At 33.0% G+C, this 14,999-nt stretch overlaps 2 protein-coding genes across 12 annotated transcripts in view; one reads left to right on the top strand and one right to left on the bottom strand.

Moving 5' to 3' along the window:
• Positions 1-14,999, bottom strand: part of LOC106055263 (uncharacterized) — a 32,722-nt gene that overhangs the window by 11,636 nt on the left and 6,087 nt on the right. For 4 of the 11 annotated variants that reach the window (XM_056011568.1, XM_056011569.1, XM_056011571.1 and 1 more), the window contains 6 exons: positions 9,009-9,056; positions 6,280-6,470; positions 4,932-5,139; positions 3,938-4,231; positions 2,590-2,713; positions 992-1,025 (listed from right to left, as the gene is read on the bottom strand). In XM_056011568.1, coding sequence (XP_055867543.1) covers positions 992-1,025; positions 2,590-2,713; positions 3,938-4,231; positions 4,932-5,139; positions 6,280-6,470; positions 9,009-9,048 — 891 coding nt within the window. In that variant the 5' untranslated portion in view covers positions 9,049-9,056. The remainder of the gene's footprint in view (positions 1-991; positions 1,026-2,589; positions 2,714-3,937; positions 4,232-4,931; positions 5,140-6,279; positions 6,471-9,008; positions 9,057-14,999) is intronic. The other 7 variants (XM_056011572.1, XM_056011573.1, XM_056011574.1 and 4 more) reach the window with 4 other exon arrangements.
• On the top strand, positions 9,444-13,684 carry LOC129922992 (uncharacterized). The gene is made up of 2 exons (XM_056011610.1): positions 9,444-11,806; positions 12,529-13,684. Exons 1-2 carry the CDS (start codon positions 11,227-11,229, stop codon positions 12,540-12,542), a joined length of 594 nt encoding a protein of 197 aa, XP_055867585.1. The 5' UTR covers positions 9,444-11,226; the 3' UTR covers positions 12,543-13,684.

Below are 14,999 nucleotides of genomic sequence, written 5' to 3'. Positions count from 1 at the left end.
AATACGCTAGCTAACTGTGTATAATGTCTTTCAATTCATATTTATACAGAAGTAGCCATATATTACCCGCGGTCCACGAGTCTGAAGATGCATATCACTGTCGATATAGTTACTGAGAGTGTTTTGGAAACAAATAAAAGAAATGATAATGTTATAAGTAAAGCGAATGCATGAATGTAAAAATAGTATGAATGGAGCTATCAAAATAATTAATCGACCTAAATCCTTTTTTTAACAAAACATTTTCTTGTAGGCCTGCATACATTTGATTAAAATATGAAATGGACTATATTTTGTATGTTTATGTGTTAAAGTATAAAATAGTTCTAACACCTTTGAATTATATCTAGATTTAGAGATAGATCTAGAGCTAGTTATAGGCTTCGATAGATTTTCTTTCTTCGCGTGCGTGAAGCCGTCGCTCTGCGCATGAGTGACCTTTCTGTCTTCTTTAATAAAAGAAGTGAGCGATGAATAGGATACAAAGTACGCAAGGATGTGTAAATTCGCAGATATAAGGAATAAATTTATGTCAAAATGCTTTTGAAATACACATTGGAAGGTTAATTTTATTAAATAATGAAATCAATGGACTTTTTTTAATGTGTCAAAGTAAGAAAACTATCTTTGCAAAGTGTAGTACTTAAAATTAGATCTAGATTTGATATAGCCTCGTGTAAACATGATTATATGACCTAAATCTATGAAATAGTAATACTTTCATAGAGTTGGAAAAATTTTTATAGGGGCCGAAGTTTGTTTTAGGACTACTATACATACGTTACGGTTCCAGTTAGTACCCAAGGAACATAAGTGTCACGTTTTATCAAGATTTGTCAAACGGTTTTGATTTCTATTTGGGACATACACCGATTAATACATACTTATACAATAGCTTTACTTTCTGCTTTATATTATAGATTTTGCAATTGCATTTCATTTTTGTTTTACAAATTTCTTAATGAACAATAGTTGAAATAATAATGCTTACATGTGTAGTTTCTTTTAGTTTTAAAAACAATTGCCTGAAAAAAGAATCATACACAATTTATTATCTGCTCAGAAAGTATAACATTAAAGAATTTATCATGTGAATGATTGAGTGTTATAACTATGTTACTTTTTTTTTAGTTAAAATTGCTTAGTAAAAAAAGGGTAACTATAGTTCTTATATTTATTTCTTTTGCATTAGTAAAGTAAAGCTCTCCTTTCAGACCTTGCGTTATATGGGGCAGATGATGTAAATGTCATTTATTTCTGTCGCTAACGATTAAGGAGGAAATTATGTGGCCAACCGCCTTTACTTTTCCCCAACTAATGTCAGGTACCTATTAAAGCTGGATGGACTCAGAGGCCCCTAAGATGCCGAAATTAAAAATCCCAGCCTTCACCAGGATTCGAACCCGGGACCTCCGGTTCGGAATCCAAACGCTTTACGGCTCAGCCACTGAGTTGTTTAAGAAAATCAATTTTCTACTGATTTAAAATTAAGATATAAAGTATTATACTACGCAAGTACTATTCCACGTATTCATATCCAAAAGATTGAAAGCTACATATTATAAATAGCACTAGCGGATCAAGAAGTTGATTGTTTGTTCGTGATTTTTCGGGCGTTTTCTAAAAAAGGAATGGCAATTGATGGTCATGTAACATAAGTATATTTTTATTTGGCACATTCATTGTATGATTAAGTATACGTTATTCAAAATCTCTAGTGGTAGGACTTTTTATTCTGAAGAAGATAACAAAGGTGGATGGTTCTGGGGAAATTCAAACATTATAATGTGTTCTAAATGGGTATAAATGATTTTGCGAATACATAGAACTATGTCTAATCTATAAAATAATTATTTTTAAAAAGTTAAGTCTTTTACTTGAAAAAAATTTCAACTATAAATTTATAGGCGATAACTACTTTGCAATTACAATCGCCTCCACAGATTTAGGAAAGCTGAATTAGATTATATGTAATTTACTTGTCTTCCCTAAAAAAAAAACTTTGTATTGGGAAACTATTTTAAAAAAACGTTAATATTTAAGTATATAATTTTGTTTCATACATATAAATGAAACTTCGTTCTGTTACAGAACTATAAGTAGCCTTGAAATACCCTGAAAATTAATATAAAAGGGAGAAAGTAGTATTATACATATTATTAGGAATGTCTTGAGTTATTTATATAATACAGAAATCCAAGATTGAGAAAAATTTGGGAAAGGCAACCAAGAAAAAAGTAGTTGAGCTTAAAACAGATCTCATTTTTTCCACTTATATTTATACAATTCTTATGTTCTTATAACCTTTAAATTTTACTAATAATAAATGCATGTCATAGAATACGAATAAAATATATGGCGACTCATAAAAACAGCCGTCATATCTACTATTCTGTTTGAAAAGGTTCTTTTTAAGAAAATGGAAAGGAGGGGTGTTAAAATAACATCGATTAATCAGGTACGGGTCATCTCTCCATTTTATATTTATTACTAATGATTACAGATTGTCTATCCATGCTATATTACAGTAAATATCGTTCTTTATACTTTATATTGTCGTCTCTTACTTTAAATGCATAAACATTTTACCTTTTTGCTATAATACTCAAAACTGCAGTTAACAGTATCACTAGTACTAATTCAAAAAGAAGCAAATTGAAGAAGAGGTTATCATGTTCTACAGACTTTGTTTCATTATCTAATGATGCATTTCCTGTAGACGTATTGCAATAATGAAAAATCACCTTTAAAAAAAGTGGTTAAATCTAAAGCGTTAGATATCTTTATTTTATTTTACAGATCAACTACAGATAGTGAAAAAGAAATAAAAGCGCATTATTTATATCAATAGCAATTTTATCCATTAACGAAAAATTATTGTGTTATTGGGATGTGGTAAGGGTCTTTTGGATTACGACAGAAATGCGCTACTTCTAGCACAAGCATTTTATATTCTACTTAGACTTAGGCCCATAATTAATTATATGTTATTTTTTTTCATAGATTTGATGTCGAAATGTGATATATGTATATGGTCGTAATTAATTATCTAAATTGAAACTCCACTTTTTTCTCAACTTGTCTACGTGTCTCGCGGGTTCAGATATTACTAGTAAATAAAGCCGACTAAATCTACTACTTTATCACAATTGTTCTTGTGCACATTTTCACATCAGCTCATTCGATCAGACATTTACACTGACAATTAACAAAAAAAAAAAAATCATTTGCATTGCACGAAGCACCATCGCTACAAAGAAATTCAAAGTTACAAATAGAAATTACATAAAAATAATCAACATTCTCAAGTTAATTCTTGTACTTTATAGAAATAATTATGTAAGTGGAAATATTAATAATAAATTATAATTAAAATAATTACAACTGTATGCAACAACCCGATCACACAATACACAAACAGTGATTATCAAGCACGTAACTGTACTCCTAGCTATTAACACAGCAACACAAAATACGAGTATAATAATCGCGAAAGTGTTTATAGACTTTTTGAAAGTATTTTTTTGCGTTCCTCCAATCACGTAGCACACGAGCAGTCAGTCTATTGATTACCTTTTCAGCTATTTTCCCAACACTCGATGTTAGGAATATTGGACAATGGCTTTCTGAGCAATCAACTGCTTTTCCTTTCTGTAGTAAGGGGACTGTCGTTGCCACTCGTAAGACCCTTAGAAATTCCCCTTGTATGATGAGATGACAGCTAGATACTAGGTTGAATATTCAGAAATTGGAAACCACTTATATTAATGGATGCTTTGAGGAGCAACTTATTTATGGTATTTTGATGAGGAAGTTGCCAAATTAAATGGGTTTGATACAGAGGGTAGAGTGATTTGTTCTTTTTATCCGCTGATCTGATCACATATTAGTCATAAGAGGACATTATTTAAACAGAGAATCTCATACAATAACTTACCAGATTGGATTGAGCAAGTAAATGCACGGCTGTACTCTTCATTTTTGCACATCTCATATATAATTGTAAATGTTTGTTGACCGATAAACCTCGTTGAGTAAATTAAAACGTTAGACCCCACTCGCTTGACAGTTCTGTTATTATTTGCTATTAACTTCAATTCCAAAGGTAGATCCATTTTAATTTGTACTATAACAAGTATAGTGACATCCGAACCGTTAATAGTATGATTACATTCTGTAATGTTTGCCAATTCATTGTTTACATAAAGGAGGGTTTCAATTTTCTGGGGATCTTTAAAAAGTGATTACATCAAAGAATTTTGAAAAAAAATCATAAGATATTTAACATAAAAATGTTGTAACACTAAATCATTTAAGCCGCAAACAAAATAACAAAAACATGTAATAAAGTCTTTAAAAAATTGCAAAGTTTAGATAGATAGATTAGATAGATAGATAGATAGATAGATAGATAGATAGATAGATAGATAGATAGATAGATAGATAGATAGATAGATAGATAGATAGATAGATAGATAGATAGATAGATAGATAGATAGATAGATAGATAGATAGATAGATAGATAGATAGATAGATAGATAGATAGATAGATAGATAGATAGATAGATAGATAGATAGATAGATAGATAGATAGATAGATAGATAGATAGATAGATAGATAGATAGATAGATAGATAGATAGATAGATAGATAGATAGATAGATAGATAGATAGATATAGATAGATAGATAGATAGATAGATAGATTAGATAGATAGATAGATAGATAGATAGATAGATAGATAGATAGATAGATAGATAGATAGATTAGATAGATAGATAGATAGATAGATAGATAGATAGATAGATAGATAGATAGATAGATAGATAGATTAGATAGATTAGATAGATAGATAGATAGATAGATAGATAGATAGATAGATAGATAGATAGATAGATAGATAGTTTTCTAATTGATAAAGAGTATATACCAAAAATTTTTGGAAGTTTTTGCTCTTCACTGCGGATTTGCAAATGAGGAGACCACAACCGTCCTCGCAAGGTAGCTTCACTGAAATCTGGTAAGGCAGGTATCGAAATAAACACATGAAATCGCTCCATCGCTTTTGTTGTATTAAAGTTACATAAACAATGTTCTGATTTGTATTCCTCAAGATTTTTCAATTTAAAGTAACAGAACTGAAAGATTAGAAAAAAAAATGTTTTCTATAAATTATTTCATAACAATGTTTACAAATTAGATTTTCAAAATGTGATTACAGAACGATGACTATGTTAGATATGTTGATAAATTTATCATTGATTTGCATAGCATCACAATGCTCACAGACTTGATGTAACTCTATCAAGTATTATAACTCAAACTTTTTTCCTTGTAATCTCTTGAAGTTTTTTTGTTGTTTTTTTTTTTGTGAAAATTTTGAATACGTTATTCTCCCACACCCAATGTCGGATCAAGTTGAAATATAGCACATATATTCATTGGTAAAGCCAAGATATGAATCAATAAAAAAATGTATTATTATGTTTGATATCAACAAGGAAAATTAATCTTTTAACATTTACCGACATGGCTAAATATGTAGGATTTGGTCCGCTTACATAAATGCTTACATTATTTATGGGATCAAATTTTAATTTTAAATAGCTAATCATTGTACCTAACTAAACATGAATTAATTTTTTTTAAATTAAGCAATTGGTTTATTTGTCATTTGTATATAATTATTTTTTATATCAAATAAGAGGAATAACCTCTACATTATAGAGATAAAAAGTTGCTATTGCGGAGTTCATCTTAGATAAACTTTTTAAAATGTTTTTTAAAAATATTTTGCTAGTTATCGAAAAGAACACCCCATACACGTTAAATAATCTTTATTTATGATGGAACGTCTGAATCTTAAAAAAAAAATTATTTTTTATTCTTCATTCCTATACAACGTAAAATGAACATATATGATTATTTTAGTTCTTATTATTGATGATTATATGTTGCCAAAATGTGAACTATATATTTAGCTATTCACGAACTGTAATCAAAACAAAATGTTCTGCATATATTTACTGATGTGTATGTATGTTTTCAGAAACTGCTCTATGAAAACTATTTTCAATATGCTGCCATCAATCAAATGTCCTAAATAAAGTAACATTTTGTAAAAAAAAGAAATGTTCCTATTTTTCTCTATTATAAATAAATATTGCAGAAATTTTATCTTATTTGTTGCAAATTTTATGTTAGATATTGTAAAAGAGCTATGAATATTCGATCTACTTTAAGAGGACTAAAAAAACAATTAATATAAAAAGCTTTACAGGTACATAACCGGAATCTGATTTTTTGAGCTCATACTGCACTGCTGGAAGGTTGTCAAGGTCCGCCTCTGAAATATCGATTTCACTGTCGAACAACAGCAATTTATTTTCAGGAACTAACTTTGTCGTGCATGAACTGTTATTGCTTTCAAATCGCTCGGAGATGATTATTTCTTGCTGAATCGTCAACACTTAAAGCACAAACAAATAAAGACATACCAAGAATAGCCTTATGGAAAAATTTTGTTTGTAACGCTAAAGACGCCTATTTACTTTATTTCTAAAAAATCTGATGTACTGATTCAATTTTCAAGATAAAACTTATCACTTAATGAACGTTCAAGGTCTAACATGGATTTTTTTTATGAAGAAATGTTATTGATATATATTATAGATTATTGTTATATATTTTGCTACTTTAAAAAATTATATGGCTCTAAACAAACCTTTGTAGGGTTAAATTTTTAAAATTAATTTAATGTAAATGCAAAAAGACATGGAAATTAATACCTCAACATACATTACTATTAGGAAAAAAATTACAAATCATTAAACTTTAGTATAAGAAATATAGAAATAGACAATGTAAATGACAGATAAGCTAACAATACGTATGTAAATATATCATGGGCGTAGCCAGGGGGGGGGGGTTGTGGTTCAGACCCCCCCCCCCGAAATGAAATACCCCCTCCAGGGGGGGTGAACGGAATTATGTGACTGATTTTTGCTTTCATTTTGATTATTTTAGGTGAGATTTTAATACTAAATCATCACTTACCACAGCACAGCCGATGGGGTTTTGAGTTAAAAACCCTCTACCAGGGGTTTTTGAGTTTAAAACCCCATGCCAGGGCGTTTTGAGATTTTAAAAACTCCTATCAGGGGGTTTTGAGATACAAATCCCTCTACCAAGGGGTTTTGAGTTTAAAACCCCCTACCAGGGGCTTTCAGTCCAAAATCCCCTATAGGGGGTTTTGAGTTTTAAACCCCCTACCAGAGGTTTTTGCAGTTAAATCCCCCTCTTCTATAAAACAAAACAAAAAAATGCAAACAACAATACCCAAATTCCAACAGCACAGTTAAGGAAGACTTTGATTTTAAAACCCCCTCCAAAATTTACGATAAACCCCTTCTTCAATATAAAAAAAGCAAATTACACACTCAAAATTCTATGAGAGTAGATAAAGGGGTTTTGAGTTTAATTCCCCCCCCTCTAGTTGGGGTTTGAAGCTAAAACGTAACTATTCAATAGAAAAAACAAAAACAAATTACACACTATAAAATCTATGAGCGTAGCCAAAGGGGTTTTCAGTTTAAAACCACCTGCCAGCGGGGTTTGAAGCTGAAAACTACCTCTTCAATATTTAAAAAAAAGCAAATTACGCACTCAAAATGCAATGAGCGTAGCCAAAGGGGGTTTTGAGTTTAAATCCCCCTCCTCCAGATGGCTTTTTCTTTAAAGTTTAAAACCCCTCCAGATGGTTTTGAGTTTAAAATTACCCTACAGAGCGTTTAGAGTTGAAAACCTCTCTCTTCAATATTATTTTAAAGCAAACTACAGTCACCAAATTCTATGATCGTAGCTAAATGGGTTTTGAATTTAAAATTCGATATAACATCTAAAGCTAAATACAGGGATGTAATTCCAGGAGCGTAGTCAAGAAAGGTTACACATTTCTACCAGTGGCTTGGGCCCCATTAATAAAGTGTGAATAGTCTTCTGCCGAAATTGAAAAACACTAAGTGTGGCTCAACAAAGATGGCTAAGACAGATTTTAGGAGTCAGTCATAGAGATCGGGTCTAAATCAAAGAAATCATATGCCAAACTGGGAGTCGAACCCGATTTCGTTCTGACGGCAATGTGTTCATTCTTCGACGTCTACTATCCCATAAAAAAACAAAGGAGATGGTCATAACGGAGCTTCTCTATGCCGATGATTGCGCCCTGCTAGCTCACAATGAACATGACCTGGTTAGTGTTTGGCGGAACAAATCGCCCCGCCTGCCTACAAAAGTCAATGTTTACCAGGCGGTGGTTCTCTCAACCCTTCTACATGGCTCTGAGACATGGACACTATACAGAAAACAACTAAGACTTCTTGAGCGCTTCCACGAAAAATGCTTGCACTTCATCATGGACATACGGTGGCAAGACCGCACTACAAACAGCGATGTCCTTGCCAACGCCGGTATGGACAGTATAGAGGGACTTCTTATGGTACGACAGTTACGCTGGGTAGGGCACGTATCCCGTATGGGAGACGAATGTATGCCAAGGTAATGCTGAGCTAATGTAATAGAGGTGTCAATGTAATAGAGGTGCCCCACGAAAACGTTTCAAAGACCAGCTTAGGCGTCAACTTTCCTTGGCTGACATAGAAGAGAACACCTGGTTGCATGCGGCCTCAGAACGAGACAGCTGGAGGTCACTAACGAAGGCCGCGGGATAGGCATTTGAGACCAAAATAAAATATGCTGCCGAGGACAAACGCAGACGGCGAAAAGAAAATCTCAATTGACCACCTGCGTACAATGGTTATGCTTGCCCTATATGTAGCAAAATATGTAGGTCACTGCTGGGGCTGAGCTGTCACGGGAAATACTGCATTCCTCGCTAATCTTCGGACTCTAAGACAAGACTTATTATATATATGTGTGTGTGTCTGTGTGTGGTTAGTGAGAAAGGTTATTTGCATTTATTTTAGTTAACAGTAAATATAACACTTACTGATAAAGAGAACAAGTAAGAGCCCATACTTCCACATCATTACGTTTTCTGTGACGTGAAATAAAAATATTTATAGTTATATATTATATATTTATATATTGAAAGTCCAATGTTGAAAACAGGTTAAACAGATAATTTGGATCAACTGCGCTTGTGGATTTGATAAACGAGGAAGGGTTTTGCAACTAATTCACAAAATTCCCGTCAAATTAAGTCATTTCCTTTTTTAAAAAAAAATATTACAATACAATTGCAGTGACTTAAGTAAAGTTTGAAATAATGACACAAATTATGACAGGGGCTATAGTGTTTTCAATTTAAAAAAAAAAGTAAAAATAAGAATAAAAATATGATTTAAGGGGGGATTTTTAGTCTTCTCCGCCCCCGCCTCCGCCCCCCCCCCCAGAGGAAAAAAATATTTGTATGTATTGTCCGGGAGAGGTATGGCGAGAATGAATGTTAGTTTGATATTTTGGTATGATTGTTATATCCCCTTGTTATGAATGCGAAGTGTTGCACGTGTTGTGAACTGAGTGATTAAGTCTTCATTGAATGTGCGAGAGAATGTGTTAAGTCAGTAAGGTCTTGCTCCCGGTCCAGGAAGGTTGGACGTTTACTTCCTGGACTGGTATTTATGTATTTATAAGTTTATGGACTGGTGTTTTGTTTATTAATATTTACTTGAGCAATATTGGATATTAAAATATTGATATATTCTTGGAGATTTGGAGTTGGAGTTGATGTGTAGACTATCTAGTGGTAACTGTTCTTATTTGAGTAATTAAACAAGTATTGTTAAGTGTTATTGAGGATTCATACACCCTAACGAGCCAACCAAGTCCAGCCAAGCTTAAGAACCCTGACATCTGGAGGCTTCGTCCGGGCAGGTATCGTTGTACCTGTTACCTGTATTATTAAACACCAGTGTATTAACCGGTGTACTAATACAGTGTTTTTTCTTGACATCTATCTGAGGGCTAGTCCGGGCAGGTCAGTTATACCTGTTATGTCATTCGTCACGTTGAAGAAGTCGATAAGAAAATAAAGAATAAGCAACACAAGCAAAGAAAAGGATACTGAATTTTTTGAGCTTCGTCCGGTCTGGGACAGTAACTATTGTACATGACATTGTCTACTAAAGTTGGATTCAATGCAATCTGTATTATTTGTAACCTACTACTCGTTGACATTTTGGGCCTCGTTCGGCCAGTATTTGAGAGTCTCTTGACACAAATTGAAGAACTTGACATTGTTAACATTTTTGAGGACACGGAGGAACTATTTTTTTTTCGCCATCAACACGTTATTGTTGAAGTCAAGCAGTCTACTAGAACTCTACGAAAGGTCATTGACTAATGTAGACTTGCAGCTACTTCTGTATACCGAGGTCATTGCGTCACCCACCATTTAAAGGGACATCACCATTTAAAGGGACATCACCATTTAAAAGGACATCACCATTTAATGAGACACTACTACTACTACTACTACTTACTTAGTATTGGATTATTGGAATTAGAGACATCGCCATTTAAAGGGACATCACCATTTAAAGAGACACTACTACTTACTTACTATTGGATTATTGGATTTTGAGATATCGCCATTTAAAGAGACATCGCCATTTAAAGGGACATCACCATTTAAAGAGACACTACTACTACTAGTTTTCACTTACTATTGAATTATTCTACATGAATGCAATTACTCAAGTAATCGTGATTTATCTACCTTTACTACATTGATGTTGGATTATTATTAAATTATTGTACTACCTGACTAGATAATCATCTTTCTCTTTTGTATGCTCCCATTATTATTACTATTAATATCATATCAATGTTTGAATAATTTTGTTTTCTATTTGTTTCATTCTCTAAATCTGCTGTGAGTCATAAAGCGTTTACAAGGAGGCCGAACAGCGACCTGACACTCCAGAAGCTCTACATTCTTAAAGCAACACTGTCGTGTGGAAAGAGTTGTCATTTCTTTCCTGGCATCAGACACAGATAAGTTGAGTTTTCTTTTGTCTGTTGTATCGAGCATTCAGGGTCGAGTGTACATTGCCTTTTCAGTAGGGGAGATAAAGGGTGAATTTTTTTTTGTTGATCCTTTTTATAATTTATTGTCTTATGTAAATTGAACGTTACTTGTTAACTTAACCTTTATAAGTTAATTTACGCTTATTCAGTAATATTTCTTATTATTTGTGATTACCATGGACGAGTTTAAACCTAGGTCAATTGAGGTATTAATAGAACAGGCCCACATATTTGGAATTCAGGGTGATGAATTACGAGAGTTTGTTTTAAACCAACAAAAACTAGATCTAGATAGATTAAAAGATTTAAACCGACAAAAACTAGATCTAGAAAGATTAAATTTAGAATTAGAAAGAAACGCAATAGAAGTGGTAAAGTTGGAAATAGAACTGGACGAGTTTAAACCTAGGTCAATTGAGGTATTAATAGAACAGGCCCACATGTTTGGAATTGAGGGTGATGAATTACGAGAGTTTGTTTTAAACCAACAAAAACTAGATCTAGAAAGATTAAAAGATTTAAACCGACAAAAACTAGATCTAGAAAGATTAAAATTAGAATTAGAAAGAAAGGCAATAGAAGTGGTAAAGTTGAAAATGGAACTGGAAGTAAAACTGTCATTACAGGGAGATGTAAACTATAAAATAGAAATTGAAAATGACATATTAACTAATGAGGAACAAAATAACTGTCAGGATATTGATAATAATATAAGTGGGATAGAAGATAATGAAGAAATTGAGAATGTCTTATCTAGTAAGGAACTAAATGATATTAATGAGATAGAAATTGGAGAAGTAATAGAAAATGTCTTAACTACTGAGGAACTTAATGATATTAATGAGATAGAAATTGGAGAAGTAATAGAAATTGTCTTAACTACTGAGGAACTTATTGATGAGGAACTTATTGATTGTCAGTTTATTGACAATAATATTATTCATGTTCTGAGACCATTTCACAGAGTACACAAACCATTAAAGAGATTAAACCTAACAAAAGGAGTTTATCAAGTTGTTGGTACTGGTAAAGTAAAACCAGACCCCAATTGGCTACAAATGTTTTTGTACCTAAAAATCCCCAGAAGACGAAAAAAAAGTCTTAAAGAAGTTTGTCAAGTTGTTGTTGGGGGTAAAGTTAAACCAGACCCCAATAGGCTACAAATGTTTTTGTACCTAAAAATCCCCAGAAGACGAAAAAAAAGTCTTAAAGAAGTTTGTCAAGTTGTTGTTGGGGGTAAAGTTAAACCAGACCCCAATAGGCTACAAATGTTTTTGTACCTAAAACTTCCAAGAAAAAGAAAAAAATCTTGACGTAGTGTTTCCCCTCTCCCAGTTGCTGAGAAGGGGATGTCCACGAGGGTCACCTGAATTCCCGAGTGCGACTTGGCAATAGAGAAAATTCAGCATTGTCTGTTTTCATGTATTTTAATTACTTTTTGTACCAAATCTTAATAGTTATTGTGTTTATCTAAACAGTACATCCGAAATAGCTTGCTGTGTGTTGCACCAAGTAGATGGCTTCCTTCCGGTAAAGTGCAGAGAGCTGACATATAGAGAGCAGCATTACTTCATTAGTAGCGTTGAGTGTCCAACGCCTAGACAGATACCTCTGATACCCAGGAGGATGCACAATTCAGTTTGACCACAGACCATTGTCTATTAGCAGATACACTGTCAAGACTTAGCATATTTGTATTAGTTATAATTGATAGAATTCATTTTTTTCCCCAATACAATGTGAAACGTGCCTTTAACTATTAGAGATGGTATCTTGTCGTATATTATTGCTATACATAGGAATTGATCTTGTCTTGTATTTTTGCTGTTTTACATATTAAATATTAACGTGGGAAGGACTATGCCTGCCGACTTCAAATTGTAATTTAACTCTCCATGCCACTATTTTTTTTTCTCATTTATTCTTTTCTCTCTTTCCCTTTGTTGTAAATAGCTGGACATATTTCTTTTGTTAGGTTAATAAGGGCTATTCAACTTTAATGTACATTATGTACATTGGTGTGTAGATATATATGTTTATATATATGTAAATAAGTATGTGTATGACACAGTGTGTGTATGTATATATATTTATGTATATATTTGAATGACTGTTATCTAATAACAGTCATATCGTGAGAGGGGGGATGTCAAGGAGAGGTATGGCGAGAATGAATGTTAGTTTGATATTTTGGTATGATTGTTATATCCCCTTGTTATGAATGCGAAGTGTTGCACGTGTTGTGAACTGAGTGATTAAGTCTTCATTGAATGTGCGAGAGAATGTGTTAAGTCAGTAAGGTCTTGCTCCCGGTCCAGGAAGGTTGGACGTTTACTTCCTGGACTGGTGTTTTGTGTATTACTATTTTATAAGAGTGATATAATTGTGTGCTTTATTAAGTATTAAAGTATTATCGATATTCGTGAATATAAGGAGTTAGAGTTGATGTATATTAAGTGTTCGTATTTGAGCAAGTATTGAATTATAATTGAGTAACCAAGAAAGTACCAATCAAGTATTATTTAATATTCAAGAAACCCCTAGTGAGCCAAGTTAAGTAACACAACAAGACAAGAGAAGAGCAGAGCAGAGCAGCATAGCAACAGTATATATATATATAATTTAGAACCCTGACATGTATGTGTGTGTGTGTACATAATCTTTATTACATTCTGACCCTTCATTATTTCTGAACACGTTTATTGTGCCCTAGAATACGTTCTTGCTGTAGTTAGTGGAAAAATTGTTGACTCCCCGCCATTGCCAACAAGGAGGTCTGGGGGAGCGCTAGGAGTTCCCACAGCGCGGGGCAAGGCCCTCGCCGCCAAGAACTATTTCTGGTATTGAAAGCCAACAAAATGCATATTCTGAGGAATCTACAGTGCATTTTCCTGCTATTAAAAACTCTTATTTAAAAAACTAAATGTGCTATTCTTACTGACTAAGACACTCCCCTTCAATCTATTTCCACAAAAATTTGTGACTAGTAATGTCTGAAGCCTCTTCCCACTCCCACTAGTAATTGCTTTTTTTTTTCATTGAAGATGTATTTTTCAGCTTGAAACCCCGCTGGCGGGGAGGGGGGGAGACTCAAAACCCTTTTGGCTACGCTCATAGATTTTAGAGTGTGTAATTTGCTTTTTTTTATTGAAGATGTATTTTTTAGCTTCAAACTCCCCTGGAGAAGAGTTTAAATTTAAAATTCAGTCAACTTAGCTACGCTCATAAAATTTTGAATGCATAATTTGCTTTTGGTTTCTTATTGAAGAGGGGGTTTATCGTAAATTTTGGAGGAGGTATTAAAATCAAAATCTTCCTTAACTGTGCTCTTGGAATTTAGGGATTGTTGTTTTCATTTTGTTTTGTTTTTCTTTCTAGAAGAGGAGGATTAAACTGCAAAACCCCTGGTAGGGTGTTTTAAACTGCAAAACCCCTAGTAGGGTGTTTTAAACTCAAAACTTCCTGTTAGGGGATTTTAACTCAACCCCCCCGTAGAGTGTTTTAAACTCAAAACCCCTCTGTTAGGGGGGTTAAACTCAAAACCCCCTGGTAGGGGTTTTAAACTCAAAACCCCCTTGGCTGAGCTGGGGCAAGGGATGGTTTAGTATTAAAATCTCACCTAAAATAAACAAAATCAAAGCAAAAAATCAGTCACTAAAGTCCGCCCACCCCCCCTGCTTGTGGTGGGAATTTCATTTCGAGGGGGGGGGGGGTTGAACCACAACACCCCTCCCACAGCTACGTTTTTGATATATATATATATATATATATATATATATATATATATATATATATATATATATATATATATATATATATATATATATATACATACAGAGATATACAGATATACAGATATATATATATACATATATATATATATATATATATATATATATATATATATATATACAGAGAGAGAGAGAGAGAGAGAGAGACGTATGAACAC

The sequence above is a fragment of the Biomphalaria glabrata genome, chromosome 14 (assembly GCF_947242115.1).
Source record: "Biomphalaria glabrata chromosome 14, xgBioGlab47.1, whole genome shotgun sequence".
In the NCBI taxonomy this organism is placed as follows: Eukaryota; Metazoa; Mollusca; class Gastropoda; family Planorbidae; genus Biomphalaria; species Biomphalaria glabrata.
The sequence above is the reverse complement of the archived record's forward strand: the minus strand, read 5'-3'. Positions and strand labels throughout refer to the sequence as shown.

Excerpts from the sequence above, each read along its gene's own strand:
- LOC129922992 (XM_056011610.1), top strand. The coding sequence starts at position 11,227 with ATGGACGAGTTTAAACCTAGGTCAATTGAGGTATTAATAGAACAGGCC.